The following is a 23,777-nucleotide window of genomic DNA, read 5'->3' as shown; positions in this document are numbered from 1 at the left end:
ATTTCAATACTGTAACTTTTTAAATGGTTGACCTCTTTCTCTGGTAGGTTGTCAATTTAATTCTTTCTCAGAATATGCCACTTCACAAGTAGTCCCCAGTGTAAAATGATCTGGTTTACTGTTAATTTGCTGTTTGGTACATGGACCCTAGCAGAGCACCATGGTTACTTTAGTGTCACAATACCTCGGTGCTTTCAAAAGGGCAGGCTGCCCCTTTTGTGCAGTGTTATGAATAGCACATGAACTGAAGTCTTACTTAAGATAGAATGTTAGGGACATGCTTGCCAGTTGCTGTCAAAACTGTATGGTGCTTCAGAACAGAATGGATTGTGATAATGCTGCATGTCTTATTTGTGTGTTTTGCAAGATTTCTCTCTCTTTCTGTCTCTTACTGTAATTCAGTCACCCTCATAATACTGTGTCAGCATGGTTTGTAATAGGTTGCCTTGCAAGAGTCTGCAGTTTTTTCACTTCATGCTTATTCACCACAGTCCTGCCTCAGAGCTGTCTTCGCAACTTAGTACAATGACACTTCCTTATAGTTTTTCCTGTTTGTCATGGCCTTTGTTGCTGTACAAAGCTCTATGTATCGATACTTTTTTTTTTCTCCCTTGCATTACCTCCGTTTTGACCCTCCTGGTCAAAGATGTATTATTGACACTCTTCCTTTTTATTGGCACAAAAGGCTTATTTCCTGTTTTGTTTTTGAACATTGCAAGGAAAATTTCTGCCTGGGGTAGCTATCTGAATTACTGCTTTTCTTACCCCTTTGGTCTGACTATCCCTTGTCAGTTAAACAGTCAGCAAGACTATTTCCATTTACCTCTGCAGAGCCTAGGCCTGAACTCAAAACCAGTGCTAGGACATTATCTGCTTTGTTCTGTCTTCGTGGTCAACCCATTGTTTATTTTCTGTAACATTATGCTCATGATGTCTATCCACTCACCTACTTAAAGGCAAACATGCTGACTGGGGCTGATTAGGTATCAAATGCCACTGTCGCACATCAAGGAAAAAAAATAATCTAGAGATCTACTGGAATCTCATCTCTTACTGGATCTTCTTCATAGTTCAGTAATTTTACTTGGTGAAGATGAGAATTAATAACATTAGATACATATTGCAAGAAAATAGTCTTTCAGTCTGACTGCTCTTCATGGTAGAGAATTGCAGTATGCGGTACATATGTTAATTTGAAAATTTTGTTTCTGCAGATACTTGTCCTTCAGTTATTTATGTATATGTATTTTCTTGATGCAAATTCCATTGTATACTGTCCCATTGCTACAATGTCGTTTACCACAGAAAACCAAAGGAAATGAAGCCTCTGTGAATAAAAGAGATTGGACCCAGAAAGATTTGAAATAAACCCAAAAAATGTAATTAAAACCAAAGGAGGTTAGATGTTGGTACCAAAAAAAGATGTATTTTACATAATAGTAAAAGAGGCAAAGAGAAAGGAACAGGAAAGAAAGAAAGAGAGAAAGAGAGAAAGAAAGAAAGAAAGAGAGAAAGAGAGAGAAAGAAAAAGAAAAAGAAAGTGTGCATGTGGGATGGGGGGACAGGGAGAGAGTGACAGGGGTTAGGTGGAAGCGTGTCACCCATTTGGGGGTCCCAAAGACGTCCCATTGCTCCCCTCTGTCTGACCTTCTCGGTGTGAGGGTCCCCCGTTCCGCCGCCACGCACCCCAGAGTTCAGAGTTCCGTGGGTCCATCCACGCTGTGGGCAGGTGGGAGCGCCCGGTGCCCCCTGGCAGGGGCCGCTTTGACACCGCCCCTTGCAGCCCTGAGGGTCTGTGGCATCGCCTGCAGCGCTCCGGGGCCGGCTCTGGGACCCCTCTGTGGGGGCCTTTGGTGGCCGTGACGCCCCCTCTGCTGGGGACAAGCCTTTCCCGGGGTGAAGGGGCCCCTCAGGCCTCTCCTCTGCCCAGCCGAGGGTGGGCGGGCACTGCCTCTCACAGAGGGCTCCAACAGGCACCCAAATCCTCTCCTGCCCTGCCCTTTGGGGCCAGGGTCTGTGGGGGCTTGGGGCTGCCATATCCTCCCTGAAGGTGCTGGGCTTGATTCCTGTGTGAATGTATTCTTCTCTCCGAAGACCTGAGTTTACTGTGTTTTATCTCCGTCAGCGAGCAGTTCACTGCCTCAGTCAGAAGCTCTGTTCCGGGTGTGGCGGTCTTCTCTGCAGTTTTTGTAACACAGTTTCACTATATAATTGAAAGGCTTTCATGAAGATATTTACGCCATAAACTAAAACATTCAGTCTCCAATGTCCATCAATCTTTTGGAATTAAATTTTGTGTTCATTTACCCAGGAGTGTAAGATAAAACATTCATTTTAGTGAGTTTGTGATGTTATTGTCAACACATTTGATATATTCATTGTGGCAGTTAGGGACATGGTTTATCTGTGGACCTGGTAGTGCTGGGTTAACAGTGTGACTTGATGATCTTAAATGTCTTTTTCAAAACTTAAATGATTCTGATTCGTTGCTGAAATACCGGAAACTATTTGAAATTGTGTGTAAAAGTTTATCTATGGTTCTGACCTAGCCTGGTGTCAGGATTTTTATGCTACAGTGAATTGATCCTAAATCTTTTCTTGAAGTTGTTAACAAACTGATCAGTAGGATCAGCTGTTACTGCTGTTTCAATTTGCTCTGAATTTTGCATAACTTGATGCAGGAAAAAGCACCTGAGCCTTTAACTTGTTTTTCATTATTATTTTGTTATAATACTATGTTATAAATGACAATATTATATTGGCTTTTGCATTTATATATTAGCTTTTGCATGTTATTATTAATCAGAACCATTTTGATATGGTATATATATACTTACTTTTAACTGCTTTTGCCATAGTATAATCTCTCAGTTTGTGTAGGCACCATATAGCTTCTTTAAATAGTAGTGTAATGTGTGTATATATATAAATATATATATATTTATATATATATATACACATATATAAAATTTCTTATACCATAGCCTGCTAGAGGCTGTGGGATGTTGAAGTGCTTTTTCATGTAACTAACTCAGCAAATGGTGTAAAATAATGAATTTCCCACATTTAGGGCCTATCTTATCTGAAAGACAACGTAACTCAGGCAAAAGCCAGAATGCTGAGAAAAGAGAATTTATTGACCCTTGTTATCAGGGAATAAAACCACAAGAAGAAGTAAAATATATTGATCTAGTCAACAGGATGGTACACAGAGAAGTCAGAGGTTAAAAACTGAGCAGGAAAATCCCTGAAACATCTAAAATCACAAGAATGTTTGAATAATGAACAAAACTCATGAATATGTATGTAATGTAACAGTATATAGAGAACATTGTTTTACCCTAACTGGTGTGTTTTCTGGCCCATTGCCAAAAACACCCCAGCTCTGGTTATTTGTACTTTTTTTTTTTTTATCCTGTATTAAACTTTTAAAAATTCTCAAGTGTGAACTTCATTTTTCACATACTGTGAGTTTTAATGCTGTGAAGGAAGGCATAAAAATCTCATCTCTGCTGCAGTTCGAAAAAAGGTATTCCTTTTGCTCAAAATGCATTGTGTAAAATGCATTAATCTGAAATACCTGTTAAGTTAAATAAAGCTGAATGTAAACTACATGTCATGCTAAGGTTTTTTTAGGTGTTGGCTTTTGACATCAGCTGTTGACATCAACTTTGACATCAACTATTAGATAGAAAATCAGCTGTTTTTTCAACAGCTAGATTTAATTCTTTTTGCAGCAATTTTAACTCCATAGCTTTCTTAGTTCTGACTGTATTTTGAATGGCATTCTCTAGCATATTTTCTTAAATGGTGTTATGTGCTGTTTCTCATTACAGACGCCTCCACCTCAATAAGAAGGCCACGGACAAACAGCCATATAGCAAGCTTCCTGGTGTTTCACTTCTAAAGCCATTAAAAGGCGTAGATCCTAACCTGATCAACAACCTAGAAACCTTCTTTGAGCTGGATTATCCTAAAGTATGTATATTATTTAGTGTGATTTTTTTTTTCTTCCTATGTCTCAAAAAGTCACATGATGAACTTGGATGGTATGCTGCTTGGTTGTCTTGGATTGTTCTTCCTTCTGTAGAAAATGTATCACTACATATTTTACGTGTTGCAAACAAAACTTACTTCTTTTTAAAAAGCTGTCTATTGAGGGCCATGTCCAAGGTTTAAGGGTGAAACATACTCTACACTCCACTAGGATTTGCTTAATCGATATTGCTGTATTGTGGTGTTTATAGATTTAAGTGCTTCATACTGCTGCAGGAGCTTACTTGAGAGGCAGGAAATTCTCCTCAGCTGACTACTTCTCTGTAAGAGATCCTCCAATAGAGAGCACTTTAACTGATAACCTGAAACTTTTTGGTGGTTCTTACTGATGGCTCATCTAATGAAGAGTTGCTCAGTGATGAGATAGTGTACCTCACCAGTTGCTGGTAGGTAGGGTAGTCTCTAAGCCATGTGTTAGTGTTGAGAAGCAGATAGTTCAGAAGAGCTCACATTTGCTGTTGAACACTGTTTGAATGTGTAATACAAGCAATAAGCAATGTAATTGATAAGGTGCTCTCCTTGCTCTAAAGAGCTTAAAAGAAGTAAATGTTTGCTGTATCATTCAATATTTGAAGTATGGTCCTGTGGACAGGAAAAAGTACATTTTTTACTGAATTTGTCTGCTGAATTCTGAAATTTGAAATTTAGCTTTAACGTAAAAACTGCTCTTTTCTCAGTTCTTCTCAAAATGTTCAGTCTGCATCTGACACTGCTTCTCCAGTTGTAGAAGGTCAAATGTTTGTGTGAGCTGTACAGTCAGTGTTTGTGTATTCTGAGAGCCTTAAACTGGCACCTAAGTAGGCAGGGTAAAACAAAGAAAAATCTCTAGCATTTGGAACTAATCAGAAATTGGAAATTTTTTCTGTAATGAAGCTTTGAGCCTTTTGAAAAGCTTCAGACATGAACATACAAATTCTTTCAGCTCAACAAAGTGCAATAAAGTGTAGCACATTTGAAAGCCATACTTAAGGCAAGCTGAATATGCCAATATTGCAAACAGTGCAAAGAATCCTCAGCAATATCATAAGCTGTTATATGACCTATAATGAGCATCCAAACATTATGCAGGTGAAACATTTGTTTACAAATAAAACTTGTTTAATAATTAAAAAAAATAATGTTGGATTTTGCTTTACAAAAGATAGTCTTGGTCCTTAGTTCTGAAAGCATATGAATAATTACTTGAAAATGTTGCTACTCCACACAAATCTGAGTTTCAGATAACAGTAGATAATCACGTTTTTTCCAAGGAGAGTGAAAATGCAAGTGTGAATGCTTCAGTTTGCTGCAGCACGGATTGGAGAGTATGAGCAAGGTCCCCAAACTGTCTGAAAAAACTTTTTGTAGTTACTGTCCAGAACTACTTTAAGAACTACTTTAAGAGATGACCGCAGAAATTAGAGCAACAGTATTGCCTGGTATTCAAAGTTCAGCTCCGCAGTGAAAAATCATTATGGAAGATTAATCTGAAACTTTTTACGGTGAAGCTGAATTCAACCTGCGGTGATAATTATTCTCTTGTGATACTCTGTGTGAAATACTCTCTTGAATGGAATCCAGTTATGCTGTCTCAAAACTGCAGGACTTAAACATAATATTTTTATAAGTGAAGAGTTCTCACCTACTGTGCGTATTGTAATTGTGCAAAAGTTTCTCTATTCATGTTAAATTCAAATGAACCTGATGGTAATGCTTGTGTCAATAAGCCTTTTTTTTTTACTTTGCTACTGCATACAAAGGTGATTTGTTTTGAATTTTTCTTTTCTCAAGTATTGGAGTCTGAAATATCTGGCTTACTTCTGGTTTAATTTCTTGGAGAATATGGACATAGAAGTGTCATGGCTGCCATGGATTGAAGATTGATTATATAATGACTTGGAAAACAAATTTTATTGTATACATTAATTTTAATGTGCAGTAAAAAGATAATTTCTTCAGTTATTTATTTCTATGGTGTTCATGCTGTCAAGATTCTGTTGTGATGAGAGGACCTGTCTGCTTAATGAGACAACTCTTAAAATCCATTCTCCATGCTGTAAGATGGTAGAAGTCAAACTCTGCATGCTCCTTAGCCAAATTGACTTTAAGTTTGCATTCTGAGAGGTACAGATGTTTACCTGATAGTTTGTAGTGCTAGAACAAATTTTAACTCCCATTTAAATGATTTTAAATTTCCTCAGTATTCTGAATGGAGTTAGAGTAGATCAGGCTTTTGTGTAAAACAATACCATTTATTAATTTGAAGTATATATATTTAACTTAATATGTTCCATTGTATTTAATACCCCCTAATACCTCTTACTGAACAAGAACATCAAAAATTTTCATCATAGAGCCAATAGGAAGCTTTCAAAATTCATTTTTTGCTTAAGTAGTTTAGTGAAAAGAAAGTTTCGTGAAATGATAAAATAGTCTAAGGGAGAATAAGAACTGCTTTGATTGCTAGTTGGGATCCTTTTTTACAGCAACTGCTGCAAATGTCCAAGAAAATTGGTTCTTGTTGGATTGAATTTTTCAGTCTTTGTCAAAATGGCTTTTGGGTATCTTGATCAGAAATTTGCATTTTTTGTATTTTATTCTATTTATTGGCACTTTAATAGCTCTAATTTTAACAAGGTAAAAAAAAAAAAGTTGTATCAGGTAAGAATTTGCTTCATTGCCAAGGCAGAAGTACCTTTATCAAAGCTGCCTCAATGTTTATTTCTTTGCCCACTATCACTAGCTTGTATATGCATGTAGCATCTACATCTTTCCCTTAACACTTGTATTTTCAACCATTACTCTATTAATAAGAAAATACACATATGTTACATATACATACATATTCCTGAGCTTTGTTGTACAACTAAGTATACATATGTATATACTGGTCTCTGGGTTGTCTTCCAACTCTGTTCTGCATATGTATCCATAAAGTGAAGGAATGGAAGATGTAGTTCAGAGGTATACAGTCATAGTGTGTCATAACCTCATTTTTAATATTTCAGGTGCTGTCATTTCATTGAAAAAAATATTTAAGATTTTGTATGTGAGCAAAAATGGAATGGAAACAAAAATTTTACCTTGTATAGCAGAACATCTTATTTCATGACTAATAGAAACTCTTCAATAACAGAAGAAGTAATGTTCATCAGTAAAAGAGCTCATTGAGACACACCCATAGTTGTTTTTTGAGAAGTACTTGGCTGTGCATTAAAAAACTAGACTCATTTAGCTGTAAAACAACCCCTTTGTTTTTAATTCTGTAACAGCACTCTTTATTTTTTTAGCTTACTACACTCTTAAGCTTTATTTCATAGACCGTATGGATATTAGCTGTATGTATGTAAATATATATGTGAGTGTATACATTTTTGTTTTTACTAGTATGAAGTACTACTCTGTGTACAAGATCATGATGATCCAGCTATTGATGTGTGCAAAAAGCTCCTTGGCAAATACCCAAATGTTGATGCTAGACTGTTTATAGGTAAGCAGTGCAACTTGAAGGTGGGACTCTGACTTGTAACATGATAGGTCTTCAGCTCCATATGGAGTACTCTGCATGGAGTGTAGACTCCATACATATATGGACTTAAATAAATAGTTGTCGTGTTCAGCCCATGTTGCTTCTGTAGCTTAATCACCATTTTGCAGTAAAAAATAAGTTTGTAGTCAGTCTGTGACAAAAGTCCAAGAAAACTTAAGAAGGAATGGTTTGGGTAACCCCCTGCAGTTTTATCTTCTAATTCCAAAACAACAGTTTAAATCCTGTCTTTGCACTGAACTAAATGTGCAGGAAGTGACTCAGAGTTGTGGCTGTATTTGAGCTTGAGGTCCTGCAGCAATCCTTTTTAATCTGCTTAGGCTGTGTGGCTCTTTCTTCACTTTGTATTTGAATTAGCGGAGAAAAGGGGTATAAGAACAAGGTAGTAAAATGTAATTATTTTTTTTAATCTGATGTGAAAAAAACTTTACCATATCTGTCAGCTGGATGTAAAGGAGTGTGTCTCACTTTATTCTGCTCCTTTTTAATTTTTCTGCTGAAGTTACTATAGAACACAATCTTTATAATCATAGTCTCAAAGAATAAGAAATGAATAATGTTTACCTTACAAGAATGTAGTAATAAGCTTTATAGTTCTACTGCTCTTTTAATTATATTAATCTTGCTACACTGCCATTTTAAGGGAGCATTTGAATATTTTTTCTTTTTATTCTTCCAAGTAAAAAATATAGAAGTGAAGGTATACATAAAATATAGACATTTTGTATAAAAGTGGACTTTAAGAATTGGTGGGTAAATATTTACTGTACTTCAGTTTTTATATTTAAATATTTTGGATATGGAGTCTCAATTCTAAAAACTCCCCATACATTAATTTTTATGATGTTTGTATTTTTTAGGTGGCAAGAAGGTTGGCATCAACCCCAAGATTAATAACTTAATGCCTGGCTATGAAGTTGCCAAATATGATCTCATATGGATTTGTGATAGTGGAATCAGAGGTAGGTGTGTATGTGCTAACTGTTAAACTGTGCTTATTCACCATAAGCAAGCAGATTTTGGAGACTAATTTAACTGAGACTATAAACAGAAATTAAAGTTCAAAGTCTGGAAAGAAATGTTTTTGTGAAATAAAAGATTAGCCTCTAATTAGAGGAGAAAATACCTTTAAAAATACAATTCATACTGTTTCCATTTTATTTGTTGTTGATCATAATAATTGTTAATTACTAGTTATTTTTGTGAAACCACTTTTATAATATAGGATGCATCAAAGCACATGTACTCTTGATGCTGGTAATAAAATGAGAATCAGTGTCTTGCTGCAGTAGTCTGCTAATGGCAGGGTTGCTTCATCAAGTGTCATTTTTTCATTTGTCGCTTAGTAACACCAGACACGCTGACAGATATGGCCAATCAAATGACTGAAAAAGTGGGCTTGGTCCATGGGCTCCCCTATGTTGCAGACAGACAGGGGTTTGCTGCTACCCTTGAACAGGTGAGTGCAGTGTTGTGGAGAGGATCTTGTTTTATTCTTTTTTGCTTACAAAACCTTGCTGAGTGAAAGCTGTATTGTGCCTCTTGTACTTTGTGAGTGACGAAATAGTTATTTTCTAGCTGCACTCACACTTCCAACTCAGGGTAGCTAGGGCAATTTCTAAGTGCTTCAAAATTCCTCTGTGGTGCTCTGTCTGTTGATTCAATATTTAGGTTTACAATATGAGCAGTAAAGATTACAAGATACACGTTTTGGAGTTTATGTTTAAAATTATTTAAAAACTGAAGAATTGAACTGATGAATGCTTTCTAGTGCTTAGTCAGAAAAGACTAATTAATTTTATTTGGATATCTGAAAAAGCACACAAAAATGTCCATGACAAGTCTAAGTGAAGTTTAGCTCACACAGTATCTTACTTCCAGCAGGATTTACAAGCAGTCTTTATGGAAAGTAGAATAAAAGCAAGGCTTATATCCGATTTTCCTGTAATACTGCCTCAGTGTTCTGTAATTTTCAGCCGAGAGACTACCTGAGCAGGAGCCAGACTTGTATATTTACTAATCCTTAATATAAAAGCATTTTAGTAAGAAGAGATTTCTTAAATGAACTTTACCAGTATTTTTTTGAGTCCATATAAATTTTTAACATGTGTAATTTTCTATACCAGGAAGTTGCATAGATCTATTTGTTACAGGATCTATGTCTGTTTACTCTGACCCTTGTTCTGTAGTGCTATTTCATGTCTCATAATAATTGTATTGTGAAAGAGAAAGTGAAAGTTTGATTCCTGTCCACCATCTTCATATTACTCATTCTGTTCTATTCTTCCCTGTCCTCTTTCTCAGTAAGTTCTCTTTGGTAAAATGAAGAGGTTGAGTTTGCTTTTTGGTTCCTTATGTCTCAAGGCATGTAATCTAATAAATAAGGCATTTTGGCCCAAGGCTAACTGATAGGGGGGGTGAAAGAGAGAAATGTGAAAGTGTGGTGAAATTCAGTACTCCATCATTGCTCTAAGTGAGGGATGGTTTTTGCTGATTTTTTTCTTCCTTTTTTTCCTTTTTCTTAAATGATACAAAGTCTGATTTTTTTCTTACAAGAGAAAAGCAGAGGTCTGTAGCACAAATTTCCTAGTACTGCTACTTGTTAAAGCAAGAATTACAACTCCTGCTCCTGTATTCCTGGAAGAGCTTTTTGCCTGCTGATCCAGGGTACTGCAAGATGAGCACACCTTTTCTTGAATGAGTTACTGTACCAGTGTGAAGGCAGTCTACACTAAGTAATAATGAGAGGCACTAACACTCATTCCCTCTGTTTTGTAGGTCATTCCTAGCCTTCAGGTACTGAATCTTTTTCTCACAATCTGAATTTTTTTCTTCATTGTTTTTGTTTGCAAGCGTGCTAAATAAACAAATTTCCCATGCTTCCATAGAATCATAGTGTAATTTTCTAAGAACATGTATGCAGGAATGCAGTTAATTTTCACATGTCTGTCAGTTGCCACCACATAATACATTAATCTTAGTGATTAGTCAGTTATTTAATGGATTTTTAATACATATATTCCCTGAGAAAAACTTCAGTAAGTTAGAAATTAAATACAAAATTAAGTGCAGTAGTTCGTCATGAGAATTTAAAACCTGCTTATAGATTTGCAAAAATACGGCCAATATCACCAATAGATTTCTCAGATCTGGTGATACACTAGGTTTTTTGAAATGGTACTAAAGGTCTTTCCAAATACACCATTGTATTTGGCCACACCTAGTGTATTTTACCCTCCTTATGTTTCCAGAGGAAAAAGCTGTCATTGTAGTACTTAAATACAAAGTTTTAAATGCCTTTTGTTCTTTTCACAGGTCTATTTTGGTACTTCACATCCAAGGTCATATATTTCAGCCAACTTAACTGGCTTTAAGTGTGTAACAGGAATGTCATGCTTGATGAGGAAGGATGTCTTGGACCAGGCTGGAGGACTGATAGCTTTTGCACAGTATATTGCTGAAGATTACTTTATGGCCAAAGCGATAGCTGACCGGTAAGATGACTCTGAAATAAGCTTATTGGTTTAGGTGTAGTTTAAATCTTTCTTTTTGTTTGCTTTTTTGTTTTTTTTAAACACACAGCACATACTGTAAGTATTGGTGTTCATATCAGCTTCACATATGTATAGCAAGCATATTAATGACATGTGCATTGTCCTGTCAGTGTAAGGCTTTTAGGAATAATTAAGCCATATCATTGTCAATTCCTTTAGAGAAAAGTTTCAGAACTTGGTTTAAGTTCTGAGTTTGAGTTCTTGGTTTAAGTTTTTTGGTTTTTTTTTTCCAAAGAAGAGTATATGGTTTTGGGGTTTTTTTTCCTACACCCTAATAGGACACACACACCAAAGAAACTTCTCAAGCCTAATAAAATTGTGATTTTTATGTAGTTGGTTTTTGCATCTCTTATTTACACATTTTTATTATAACAAATTCCTTTTTCAGGGGCTGGAAATTTGCAATGGCCACACAAGTTGCAATGCAAAACTCTGGTTCATATTCTATTTCTCAGTTTCAGTCCAGAATGATCAGGTAAGATTTTGATCTTTTATTTCCTCTCCCACCCATCCCTGCTCCCTTCTTTTGGTGGGGACAGCCTGATGAGAGGGAATACGTTTTCCAAGGGAATTTGATCTAATGCCCAGTGTGCTAAGGTTCAGTGCACAGCTTGATGCATGCTTCTTCATAAGTGTTGGGAGAGAGGTGCTGACTTTCCACAGAGGAATGACTGTTACAAGTATTAAAAAAAATTAACACACCCCTGTCCTTAGTACCTTTTAAATGCTATGCCTAGCATCTTTTAAAAGGAGGTTTTTTGCAGTGTTTTATTCGGAGGTGTTAATTAAATTAGACTAGTATTTTAGAAAATACCATGATGGCTCATTTGGTGAGGCAGGGGAGGAGGAGTTAATGAATAATGCAGAGTCAAAACTGATTTGTTTTTCTTTTCTAGGTGGGCCAAACTACGAATTAATATGTTGCCTGCCACAATAATTTGTGAGCCAATCTCAGAGTGCTTCGTTGCCAGTTTAGTTATTGGATGGGCAGCTCATCATGTGTTTAGATGGGATATAATGGTATTTTTCATGTGTCACTGCTTGGCATGGTTTATATTTGACTACATTCAACTAAAAGGTGTTCAGGTATGTAATTTTATTTTCCAGGAGGTTACTAAAATTACTTTTTCCCATTAATTACAGCAAAAAGCTAAGCTTTATTGCAACCATAAATAACTCTATTGACAAGCAGGAAATAGCAGATCTAATCCTGTTTCTTCTCAGTCTTCCAGCTTCAGTTACAATATCATAAAAAGGAAGAAGTAGTTTTAATTTTTGTATTTTACAAAATACAATGTTGTAATTTTGTATTCTACAAAATTCTGCTCTTGCCTCTGACTAGGCTCTGAAAGCTTGTGTCCCCCCTTAATTAATATTCATGTTCCAAATCTGCTCCACAAGGGCATGTGCAGAAATTTTAAGCTCATTTGACAGTACAAGACCAGAAGCTTTGTGGGATTTCATTTTTTGGGGGGAGAGGAGGTATTATTTTACTTTATTTTAGTTGTCACATTGTCTTGTATTTGTTGAGGTGTATGTGTACTCATACATACATTTTTCAATTCATTTTGTTAATAATGGGCAAGGAGAAAGGCCTTATAAAACTTCTAACATAGAAAGATGCCACAAATGTGAACAACATTTGTTATTCTCATGCTATAGAAAATATTTAATATGGGTAATTGTATCTTGAACAAGAAAGTATTCTTAGATTTTAATGAAGGATGCAATTGATACATAAATCTGCCTAGTAAGCTTTATAAAACATTATTAAAAGGTTTTAAGTTACTTTAAAATTTCTCTTGAATTATCAGTATGATTAAATACCTCGCTTTTTATTGTTTCCAGGGTGGTGCTCTGTGTTTTTCAAAACTTGATTATGCAGTAGCTTGGTTCATCAGAGAATCCATGACAATTTATATTTTCCTATCTGCTTTGTGGGACCCCACCATTAGCTGGAGGACAGGGCGCTACAGGTTACGTTGTGGAGGCACTGCAGAAGAAATTATTGATGTATAGCCGCACATTTGTAGCTGTGAATGTCAAAAAGTGAAGGGGGAAAGAAAAGTATTATAAGTTGTTTATATACTTCCAAGAAGATCTACCTTCAGTAGTTTTATTACTTGTATGTTTGGTATCTGTTCTTCAATTTATTTTTGCATGGCACTTGCATCTGTGAAAATACATCTGTAGTCTTGGCCAAATGGTACCTTCCTTCTGTGTAGAAATAAAAATAGGGAGAATTGGTCCTGACATCTGCTTTCTATTTAAATGCTCTGCAGTAGACTTTTTTAAAAAAAATATCCTCTGGGATATGAACAGCTTCTTACTCCTTGGTGTGCTAGGCTAGCAAAACTAGGGTTCACATAGCTATTCTCCAGCTGGATTGCACAAGACTGTACCTAGTGAAATCGCAGAGGTACAGCTGATTTTTGTTTTATCCCACTCAATTGGGCTAGTAATGGGACCTTGGGAAAGAAGCTCTGAAATGTTTTATGCCTACCTCTTATAGTTGCTGCAGAACAAGATGAATAGAAAGACTAAACTGCTTTGCAAAAACAAACTAAAGCAAATCTGTAGTCTTGTGTTTATATGTATATAGGGAATATTTTAATCATTGCAGTAACCAAAAGTGGACTGAGTTGGATAAGAATGAGTTGGGAGGATTTACTGGTCAAGCATGTATTATGGGCATCTTTTGGCCAAGTCTGATCTGGTTCTGTCTCTTGAACCTTGTTAAGCACTGTGCTGTAACTAGCCAAGGTGATCCCCTCAGTACTTCCATCCTTTTTTAAGGGGTGTTTGTTTTTTCTCTGTGAGTGAATGCTTTCACGGTGGGGGGAGGGTGTTGGGGGTGTGTGTGGTACATAGTAGGGAGCAGAAATACATTTCAGAAACATTTCACACATGAGCTATTTTCTTACACAATGTCTTAAGAATGTAATTTCATGATGCAGGTATTTAATATCTTTGTAAAGTGAACATACATACCTATACTAGTCATAATTAAGTATTCAATTGCAGTAGATATAGTGAATATATTAAAGGGCCGGGTGAGTTTGCTGTTACTGATTAAAACTGTAGTCTTAATTTAGATATCAAACTAAGTTTACTCTTGGCTGTTTGCCTGTTAGTCTAGCCTTTAAATTGGACTTCTGTATTCCAGTGGTATGACTAAAAGGACTAGATTATAATGCATGCCATGGTTTTCCTCTCTCTGTTCCCTGTAACTTGGTTTTCAACCTCATTGTGATATTTCCTAATTTGTGGTGAACTGGACTTGTTTTCTTTAAACATTTTTAATTAAAAAAAAAAAAAAAACATAGCAAAGCTAGAGAAGACTGTTGCATAAGCCTTTTGTTTTCATAATTGCATTTATGCTGCTTTACTTTCCTTCATATGGAATAGCATACTGTCACCATGAAAGTGAACTGCTAATTACAAGGTTATGTCAACAAAGCAGCTTTAAAAGTTGGATTATTATTAGTTGGATGATGTGTAGCATATTAGCAATAATCACATGTATTTATAAAAAATGGACTTTTTACCTTACTGAGCCAATCCCTTACCCATCATATGCTACACAAGTGTAATGTGTAGGTATTTGTTGTAAAACATACTCTGGGCCAAGATGCTTCATCCACATTAATAACTCTTTGCCTTATGGTAACATGGAACTTTTCTAATGGGCATTTCTGTATGAACAAAGGCTTGTGATGCATGCTTCATTCTTTTCATGTGAATCAGGAAGAAGCACTTTTCCTGAGGAGAGATTTACACTGAAACCTAGTCTAGTTGTGACCCACAAAAACACTCTTTTTTAAATATTGTTTTTGACATAGTTGAATTTTACTGACAATGTTTGTATCTTCATTTGTTTCATGAAGTTTGATGCCATTCATTGCACTGCTGAAGTGAAGCTTAGCTTGCTACTTGCTTTATGCTGATTTCTATGCAGGCAATGGAACAGAACCAAAAAAAAAGGCTGAACAGACTTCCGTTTAAAAAACTAGGTGGGGATAATTGTTTAACAGGTGCTTTGGTATACGTAGAGCCATCTTTGGCTGTGAAAAATAAAGCTTCACTTAAGCAATGGTTTCATTTGGGTGTTGTTTGGTTGATGATGAAATGGAAACCAACAGTGTCAAATGTTGTAGACAATGCTGCAACAGAACTTTTAGAAGTTATAAACAGCTTATGTAAAAGTTATGTTGATTTACAGCTGTGTAGAATACACCTTGTTTATTTAAAATAATTGTATTGTTTTTCCTTTATTTAAAAATAAATTTTGAATACAATCTATATATGGAGTACTTTTTTTCCTTTCTTCCATGCTGTAATGTGACAGATTTAAGTATTTATGGCAGTTTTGTTAGATTATATTTCTAATTAATCTTCACAGCAGTAAAGAGGCGTGCCTTTAAAGTTTTTTTACAACTACACCATCTCTTTTGGATTTTATATTGGACTGAAAGTAACTCAAATGTGCTAAACTGATTTTGAGTTGTTCTTAATTTTTCAGAGTAGCTTTAGTGTACAAAAATTTTGCAAGTGAACAGCATAGTTCCATATCTATTCTAACTAGCTTAGATTCAGATTTTAGAGGTGATAGCTGTTGCCACAGAACATGTTGACATTGAGAAATAATGTTGATCCTTTGTTTTCAGGTACACTAACTCAGAAGCACTCTGAACTTGCTCTGCCATCTAACTTGGCTTTTTTTGTCTCTTCCCTACCATTTATGAACATCATGTGAAACTTAGTAAGAGACTGTGTTTGTGGAAGGATTGTTGGAATCCTGCATGCATGGTGTAAACAAACACTGCTGGAATCATTTGAAAACTATTTATAGAAACTTAAATGTTCCCGAGTGTATTTTGTGCTCAGTACATTTGCAGCCACAAAGCACAATACTTAAATCCTCTTCCCTCCATGATTTCATTACTCTCATGCCTACTGTTAAAATAATGTTGTTGTTTTCTGTACTTTCAGTTGAAGTCTTTCTCCCTTGAATTCCTTTTGCCACTCTCCTGTTTCCTGCTGAATGCTGGCTACCTACATTTCCTCTCAAGTCTGTTTTGACAGCTGGAAAAGCTTGTCTCTAACCACCTGTGATTTTCACAAATCACTTCTGGAAGCTGTTTCATTCATCTTAAAAGCTTTTAAGCCTCACACCTAATTTCTGATCATCTAAATTTAGGGTGGGTTTGAGCTCCAGCTTTTCTTGGATTCAACTGCTTTCCCAACAGCACTGATACTGATGATAGCTGTTGAGGCTGAGGAAGGCTAAAATTTAATATAGCAATAGATATACTTTTAATAGTGTTTTAATAGTTATACAAAAATATTTCTGCTTTTATAGTGTCTATGCTTGCATAAATAACACTTGGAAGAGAGAATGGCACTGTATAGAATAGCAATAATTTCAAATGTAGTCCATCTTTTGGGTCTGAGAATGTTAGTTTTGAACTAATGATCAGATTATTCTGAATAGTTTACTACTTGGATATTCAGAGTGAATGCACAGGTTTACATAAGGGTTTTTCTTACCTCCTGAACTAAAATCTGTGTCAAAGGCAGTACTTAGTGTTATAATGCAGTTATCTGGGCAGATGAGAATTTCCCTCCACAAAGTCATCTCTGCTTTTATGTTGGTTTTGGAGACTATATGAAAGATTCTTATGTTAGTGTTGTAAAAATGCACTGTAATTGAAATCGGGGTCCTGGGATGTGCTTTAACAAAAAAAAAAAAAAAAAAAAATCATAAAAACAAACCAACTAAAAACACAACAGACAAACAAGAAGCTTCCACAAACAAAACCAAACCAAAACCCACCACAACCAAGGAAACCACCAACCACAGAGCCAACTCCTGCTGACTTTGTGCATCCTGTTGATTCTGAGCCTTTAGTTGGACTGCTTAAAAGATTGTTAGCTGTTCTGCACTGCACAAATCAATTTCAATTGCCAGCTATCACACAATTGAGAACAAATAATAATTCTTATGGGTAAATGCACCACATTCTGCTTTTGTTTATTTGGCAGGTCCCTAAATGTTTCTTTGTAGCAGTTTCTAAGGACAGGAGCCTGTGTTTTCAATTTTAAGTCTTACCTGTCATCAGTGTCCAGTTTTCCTTACAAATCCAACATTAAGTGTAGCATACCAACCAGTCCTGTGGATCCTAAGGCTTTGCTGATGTTAACTATAACCTTGCAAGGTTGTGACCAGTGGGCTTCCTTTTCAGTGGCAGTTCTAGGTTAGTGTCCTGTAAAAGTTCTAACTATGCTGAAGCCCTGCAGGGTCCACCTGAAAGGACAAGTGTCTAACGACCCTTTTAAGTGGAAGGTGTTTGTGCTGCCCATCTTTACGCTTAGCCGAGGTTAAAATAACTAGCCAACTTAATCCTGTAACCTAAGAGACTGCAAAAAGTAAAGTATTTTCAGTGCTTTCCAACACAGTATTTGGAATGCTTTATTTCTTGAATTCTCATCAGATCAAGAGTGAACTTCTGCTTATGTGTGGTTTGTGCTTCTGGGGAGAATATTTTTTTTTTTATGAGCTGAATCAGATCTAATGATTTTTCCCTAATTGTTGGTGTGACTGCAGAGGCTCAATTAAGAAATGTAGACCAGGGAGCTCTGCACTAGAAGTTTATGGATTGCTGCTTCTTTCTGTCTCATCCCTCCACACATTCCCCCAACAGTTTTTTTCCCAGTTTCAGACAGGAAGGAAGGGCCTCAGCCAAAAGCCCAAGTGCCAGCTGAAATTAACAGCCATATTATATGTAGCCAGTTTGTGGGTGAATGGGAGAGGTCAGGCTCATATCCCTGTGAAGGAAGCCAGTAAATTCACAGGGAGCACAAAGCAGGAGCTGTCAAAAGAAATCTCTTCACTGGGCTTTGACATGAAGTGAATTATTATTCTTGACTTTGTCTTTGCATCCTCTGGGCCTGTATTAAACTTAGATCTGCTCACAGGGTGAAAGTGAGCTCAAGCCAATTTAAAGTTCTGTTAGCCCTCCCCCTGCCTTTACTGTATGATGAATTGCTTTTCTTCTTTCAAGCCTTGCCTGATGCCTGGAAGAGTGTATTTCTATATGGTGAATGGTAACTTATTTTTGGTGGCAATAACTTCACCCTTTCTGTGATACAAAATGCTGGAAGAGGTGATAAGACAAACATAGGCCTGTAAATTACATATATAAAATGCAGTAAGACATTCAAAAATGACTCCCTAACCCTATAGAAATGAGAAAATAGAAACTATGAAGCCTTTGGGGGAATCTGTACATACAATTTTTGTTTTTCTATTGCATGTATACACACTACATACATAAAAGTATAGGTGCATGTATTTTTATGTATGAACTTTATATATAGATATATATGTACTAATACCAAAATAAAACCTTGTAAGAAGTCTTGAATTTGACAAAATTATTCTTTCTGTAAGTGGACCGTGCAGGTAAATTAATGATTTGCTAGTATAAAAGGCCAGCAGCACAAAGTTAAATAAATCATGAGCCACTGGGTCTAATATCCAGTTCCATTTCACGTCTCAGTAAGCAGACAGAGGAAAGCTCAAAACCTGTAATTTTCTTCCTGGACTTTTTACTTATAAGCCTGAACAATGTTTTATCCATCTAGACTTTGACATCTTCCACTAAGAATTCAGAAACTCTGCTTCCTTAGCTGGCAGCCCCCCAAATCTGAGCAAGGCAAGACCCATCTTTTTGTCACTTGCCTCCTTTCTGTTCAGTTTTATTGGCTTCTGTTCCTTCCTTTTGAGGCAAGTGTTGTTCCTGAGGGTCTTTATAAAAGAGTTTTCCCAAGGAGGGAAACATATGGGAAGGAGAAATAACAACAATGAGAGGTGGAACTGGTGAATGCACTGTTAAAGTTGCTTGTGACTAATGCTCCAGAATGAAGTATGGGCGAATCTGGCCACCTTTAGAACATACTAGGTAACAAGGAAGAATAAAAGAGGTGAAACTTTAGAAAGATTCTTTAAATTTTAAGAGTTCTTGCTCAGAGAGAGGCTGGAAACGTCTGAAACATTCCTGAAGGCTAGATACCTAGAATAAGCCTCTTTCCATGAATTTTATGGGGCTTTCAGTGTGATCTGTTTAAGGGTTATGTTGTATGGCTGGAAAAGGAGGAAAGCATTTCAGCAGGGATTGCAATTCACTCTGCAAGACAGGGCAACTTACACCTGTTGTCTCTGGATTACAAACCTCTCAAAGGCTACTTTATTTTGGCTTCCCATGCCTTGAGGCATTCAGCTTGCCCTCCTGCACATGATTTGCAGGGAGGATAGGAACAACTTGTCACTGTTGAGCCATTGGCTGAGCAGGGAGGGAGCTCCAGCTGGAGCAGGCAGGTTTGGACTTTCCCCATGTTTGGGAATGTCTGCAGCCACTGACTTTATTTGAGATGAAAATGTTAACTCCATGGTATGGTGGTGACTGTACCATGAAGGGTCTCTGCTGATCCTGTGGGACTGGGGTGTCTAAAAGCAGACTGCCTGTCTAGTAGGGAGAAGGCAGATGTTGGAAGGAGTGTAGCTTTGTGAGTACTACACTGGTGGTGGTATGAACTAGGAACCCTCTTACTAGAGCTTAAAATCTCAGGCTTAAAATGTTGTTGTGGTTCAGGCATCCTCCTGCAGTGATGAATGCCCTGATGAAGCTGAAGCGTGTCTTGTCTGTGTGCAGACTGACACAAACAATGATCTCATCAGTGCGTCAGCAGCACGCTAGCTCTGCTGGGACACAACAGTCACATTTGGCATTCATATTTTTGTGTGTGTACATAAAAACAGTCTTTCTGCAGCCAGAATATAACTACATAATATTTTCGTGCTTTGCCTGTCAAACAGATTGCTTTTGTATGCAACAGGTGATGACTAAAGAGATTATTTCATTTAGTTTAAAAACATAGCTGAAATGAACATCAGAAGTAAAATTTGGCATTTCCAGCTCTCTGTCCAGTGATTAAAAGAGAATCTGGTGCAGTTTTGCCTCAGGCAGAATGTTACTCTCAGTGAACAGTGGAGTCATTCTTTATGAACATATAAAGTCATAAACCAAGTCTGTGCAGCAGGAAGGACTGCACTTGTCTGTACAGTCTGTCTCAAGGCTGGTTTTCGTGGCGTCACAGCAAAGTAGCCAGCTTTACTTTCCTTGACTTAGGCCGGGAAGCCATGTACTCCATTGGGTTTTCAATGTCAAAATGCTACAAGTATCCAGAGGAAATTGCCCTTCAAGTCCATCAAATGGGTGGTGATAGCTGATTTGCAGGATCACAGAAGCCAGGATTCTAGTCACAAAATTATGCTGTTTTGCATTGCATGAGTAAGGTAGCATTTCCTGCTGTTGTTTCAAGCCTAAACACAGATTATATCCTAAAGGAAAGTATCTTTGGGAATGAAGGAGTCCTTTTTACTGAAGATTGTTTTCTCCTCCAAAATCCAGTAGAATTCCCTCTAAAAAAACTCCATGGACTTTGTCTGATTTATAACTCCCAACATCATGGGGTCTTTTTCCCCTTGTAGGCTGTGAAATATTTTGAGTTTCTCAGTCCACAGGAAGCTGATATTGTCATAAATAGGCCAGCCACAGTTTTCTTCAGTTTTCTAAGTGGGAGATGGCAAGTGTCTGAAGGGACAGAAGCTCTACCATTTCAGTGCTCTGCTGCCTTCATCTGTTTTGCACTGCAGCCACTTCTGATCTCTGCTGCACCTGTGGGAGCCATTTGCTCCCACTGCAATACTGCAATCAGTGGATAAATCTGTTTCCTCCTGTCGAGGGAATTTTACCATCTCCTTCCTGCTGCTAGCAAAGTGTGAAAACCAGAGAGCACTAAAGGGCATACTGAGTTCCAGGCTGGAGAGCCTTATGTCCATGTATGACAGCGTGCAGATGCTGTAAGTCTGATACACCGATGCTTGGAAGATGGTTTTTGAGAACTGGTTCCTGCCACGGTGGTAATAAAAGGAGGGGGGAAATGGTATTTGCTTAGCATTTATTTAGAGAAAAAGACATTGTTTGAAAAGTCTTGCTGTAGTATTCCCATAAAAAAAAACAAAACAGTCCTTGCTATGCATCTCCTAAGTCTTATTTCCAGTTTCTGGGCTGTTCTCCATACTTAGCTGAAACCTGTTGTTTTGCAGGGAGAAAGGTGCATCACTACCCACTTGAGTTTGATCAGATCAACACAAATATCCATTTTCCTTTATGTGCCCAGCTGATAGATCCTTAAGGATTTTTTTCCTGTATGATATGTTTAAGTCCTTTTGTGATGAGCTCACTTTGTTTAGTTACTGTCTCTGTGTCCTCTAGAAGTACTCTACAGATATCCACAAGTGCGCAGGCAACAAATCAGAAGACACTACTCTAAGAAAACTTTGTGTGACAAAGAAATTTCTGCCTCCAGCCAGAGGGTGTCTGTGTTACCACAAGGATCTCCTCAGTAAAAATGGGTATTGGATTTTCAGTAGAAGATTGGTAATCACTGCTGCTTCAAACAGCACCAAACAGCCCACCAAAAGCCTTCTTGCAGCACAGGAACTTCTTGCCAGCTGATCCATTCAAGACTGGATGTGTGAGCTGGTGGCTTAGGACTGGGTCCAGGTGGATTTTGAGCATGCAGACAAAAACTCTCTGGCCATACTGTGCATTCACTCTCAAAGCAAAAGTGTTTCAGAAAGTCCAAAAGCAATATCCTGTGTTTCAGTTTGAGCCCACTGTCTCTAATCCTGGCACTGAAAAAAGTCTGTCTCCTTCTCCTTCACCTTCATCAGGTATTTGTACATGCAGATAAGATGCTCATGAGCTTTCTCTTCTCCACACTGAGCAGTCCTAGCCTGCTCTGTGGAAAGGGCACACTGCTGGCTAGAGTTCAGCTTGGTGTCCAGCAGACCTTCATTTCCTTTTCTGCCAAGCTGCTTTCCAGACTGTCAGCCCCCAGGCTCTGGCTGCTCCCTTCTGGGTTCAGGATTTTAAACTCCTCCTTGCTGAACTTCATGATGTTCCTGTTGGGCCATTTCTCCAGCCAGACCAGGTCCATCTAGATGACAGCATGACCTCTTGGCTGTCACATGTACATCAGCATGATGTGAAAAGGGAGCATGAATCTGAAGTTATTTTACTTCAGTATAAATATGGAAAAAAAATCTATTAGTCTAAACCAAAAGCAAAATATATCCTTCTTGGTCTGAAATAGAAACAATGCAAATGGATTACTGATGGTAATCACTGACTGTAACTACTGGCTGCATCACTAATTCCTGAAATAACTGTGTGAAAAAGAGAATAAATGGGTTTTGTTAATCCTTGATATAGCCAAGCAGAGACTCTGAGCTATGAGTCATCTTGTCTGGGTGAGGGAATCAACATCTTGTCCTTCACAATAACAATTCCTCTCTGCCTCCAGTCTCTCTGCTAGGTTTCCCCTTCACCTGGCCAATGTTTCCAGGGCCAGCATCTTACTTCCAGGTTTCCTATTGCTGTTTTCTCTGCCTCTAGGTTTGCTCTCTCTGCTCTTCCTTCTTATTTCTTCTCTCCCAGCCAAGTACAGGCACAGGTTGCCGCTCCCTCTCCAACCACATATCCATGGGATTGAGGTACATTTCCTCATCTCTGGGCCTCTCTCGTGCTTATGTGCCGAAGATCAGGTATAGGATCACTTTGAAAAAGTGATGAAGCCAAGTTGGAGGACAAAACAAAGGATTGTCTTCTGTGTTGTGTTTTTGCCTGGCTATCCTGGAACCCAGAGAGATGGTGCAAGGAGATGCAGTGTGTCCAGCATCTGTGTCCCTGAGAAGTGCAACTGTCCTGGCTTAGACAAACAAGCTGCCTGTCCTGCGGCCACAGGCTCTTGGGCTTGACAAGTCACTGCAAATTGTAAGCCTTGAAGCACATCCTCCACGGCAGAAATATGAGCCTCTGCCACCGTCCAGGCACAGGTACATTGGGCACATGTACATTTGGGGACAGGTAGATTGGTACATTGGTACATTGGGCACAGGTACATTGGGCTCAGGTACACTGGGCACAGGTACATTGGGCACAGGCTGAAGAGGTCAGATGTTAATGAATGCCACTCCATTGTGCTGGCTGCAGGGATTAATAAACCCTTGGCAAGTCCATTTCATCAAACTAAATCCAGTTGCAAATGAAGGGAAGGAGTCAGGTTTGGGAATTTTGGGGTTGATTTTTCTGTTTGAGTATTTGTTTGTTGCTTTAAGGTTGGAAGGCCTCAGTGGAGGGTCTGGTGGCTGGCAGAGGGAAGCAACTGCAGTGATCAACACCAGCATAAGCTGCAGCAGGCTCACAGCCTCAGACAGCAATGCCTTTAATGGCTTAGCACAGATTTCAGCGCACATGCTGGGCTTTGCGTGTTGGGTTAAGTGATTTAGATTTTATGACTGGCCATTAAAGCAGCAGCTTAGTCATAAAATGTATTAAGCTGTGGGAATTCGAGTTGTGTATTGGATTAGTTTTAGCTTTAAGCTAGCTAAAAAACATTAACCCTGTGCATATTTTGTTGATATACAATATATACACTCTCAAACTAAATATATTTAGCTTCATATTAATAATTAGTTTTTATTCTTTAGCAGGGTATATTATAAATTAATT

At 37.6% G+C, this 23,777-nt stretch overlaps 1 protein-coding gene across 1 annotated transcript in view; it reads left to right on the top strand.

Annotated features, from left to right (window-relative positions):
• UGCG (UDP-glucose ceramide glucosyltransferase) overlaps window positions 1-15,438 on the top strand; it is a 43,290-nt gene extending 27,852 nt beyond the window's left edge. Inside the window, exons 2-9 of the mRNA XM_058044419.1 lie at window positions 3,837-3,978; window positions 7,423-7,525; window positions 8,443-8,544; window positions 8,929-9,041; window positions 10,898-11,076; window positions 11,525-11,611; window positions 12,033-12,222; window positions 12,985-15,438. Of these exons, the coding sequence (XP_057900402.1) occupies window positions 3,837-3,978; window positions 7,423-7,525; window positions 8,443-8,544; window positions 8,929-9,041; window positions 10,898-11,076; window positions 11,525-11,611; window positions 12,033-12,222; window positions 12,985-13,155 (1,087 nt within the window). The 3' untranslated portion in view covers window positions 13,156-15,438. The remainder of the gene's footprint in view (window positions 1-3,836; window positions 3,979-7,422; window positions 7,526-8,442; window positions 8,545-8,928; window positions 9,042-10,897; window positions 11,077-11,524; window positions 11,612-12,032; window positions 12,223-12,984) is intronic.
• Window positions 15,439-23,777: the final 8,339 nt, after the last annotated feature.

The sequence above is a fragment of the Melospiza georgiana genome, chromosome Z, assembly GCF_028018845.1.
Source record: "Melospiza georgiana isolate bMelGeo1 chromosome Z, bMelGeo1.pri, whole genome shotgun sequence".
Lineage (NCBI taxonomy): Eukaryota > Metazoa > Chordata > Aves > Passeriformes > Passerellidae > Melospiza > Melospiza georgiana.
The sequence above is the reverse complement of the archived record's forward strand: the minus strand, read 5'-3'. Positions and strand labels throughout refer to the sequence as shown.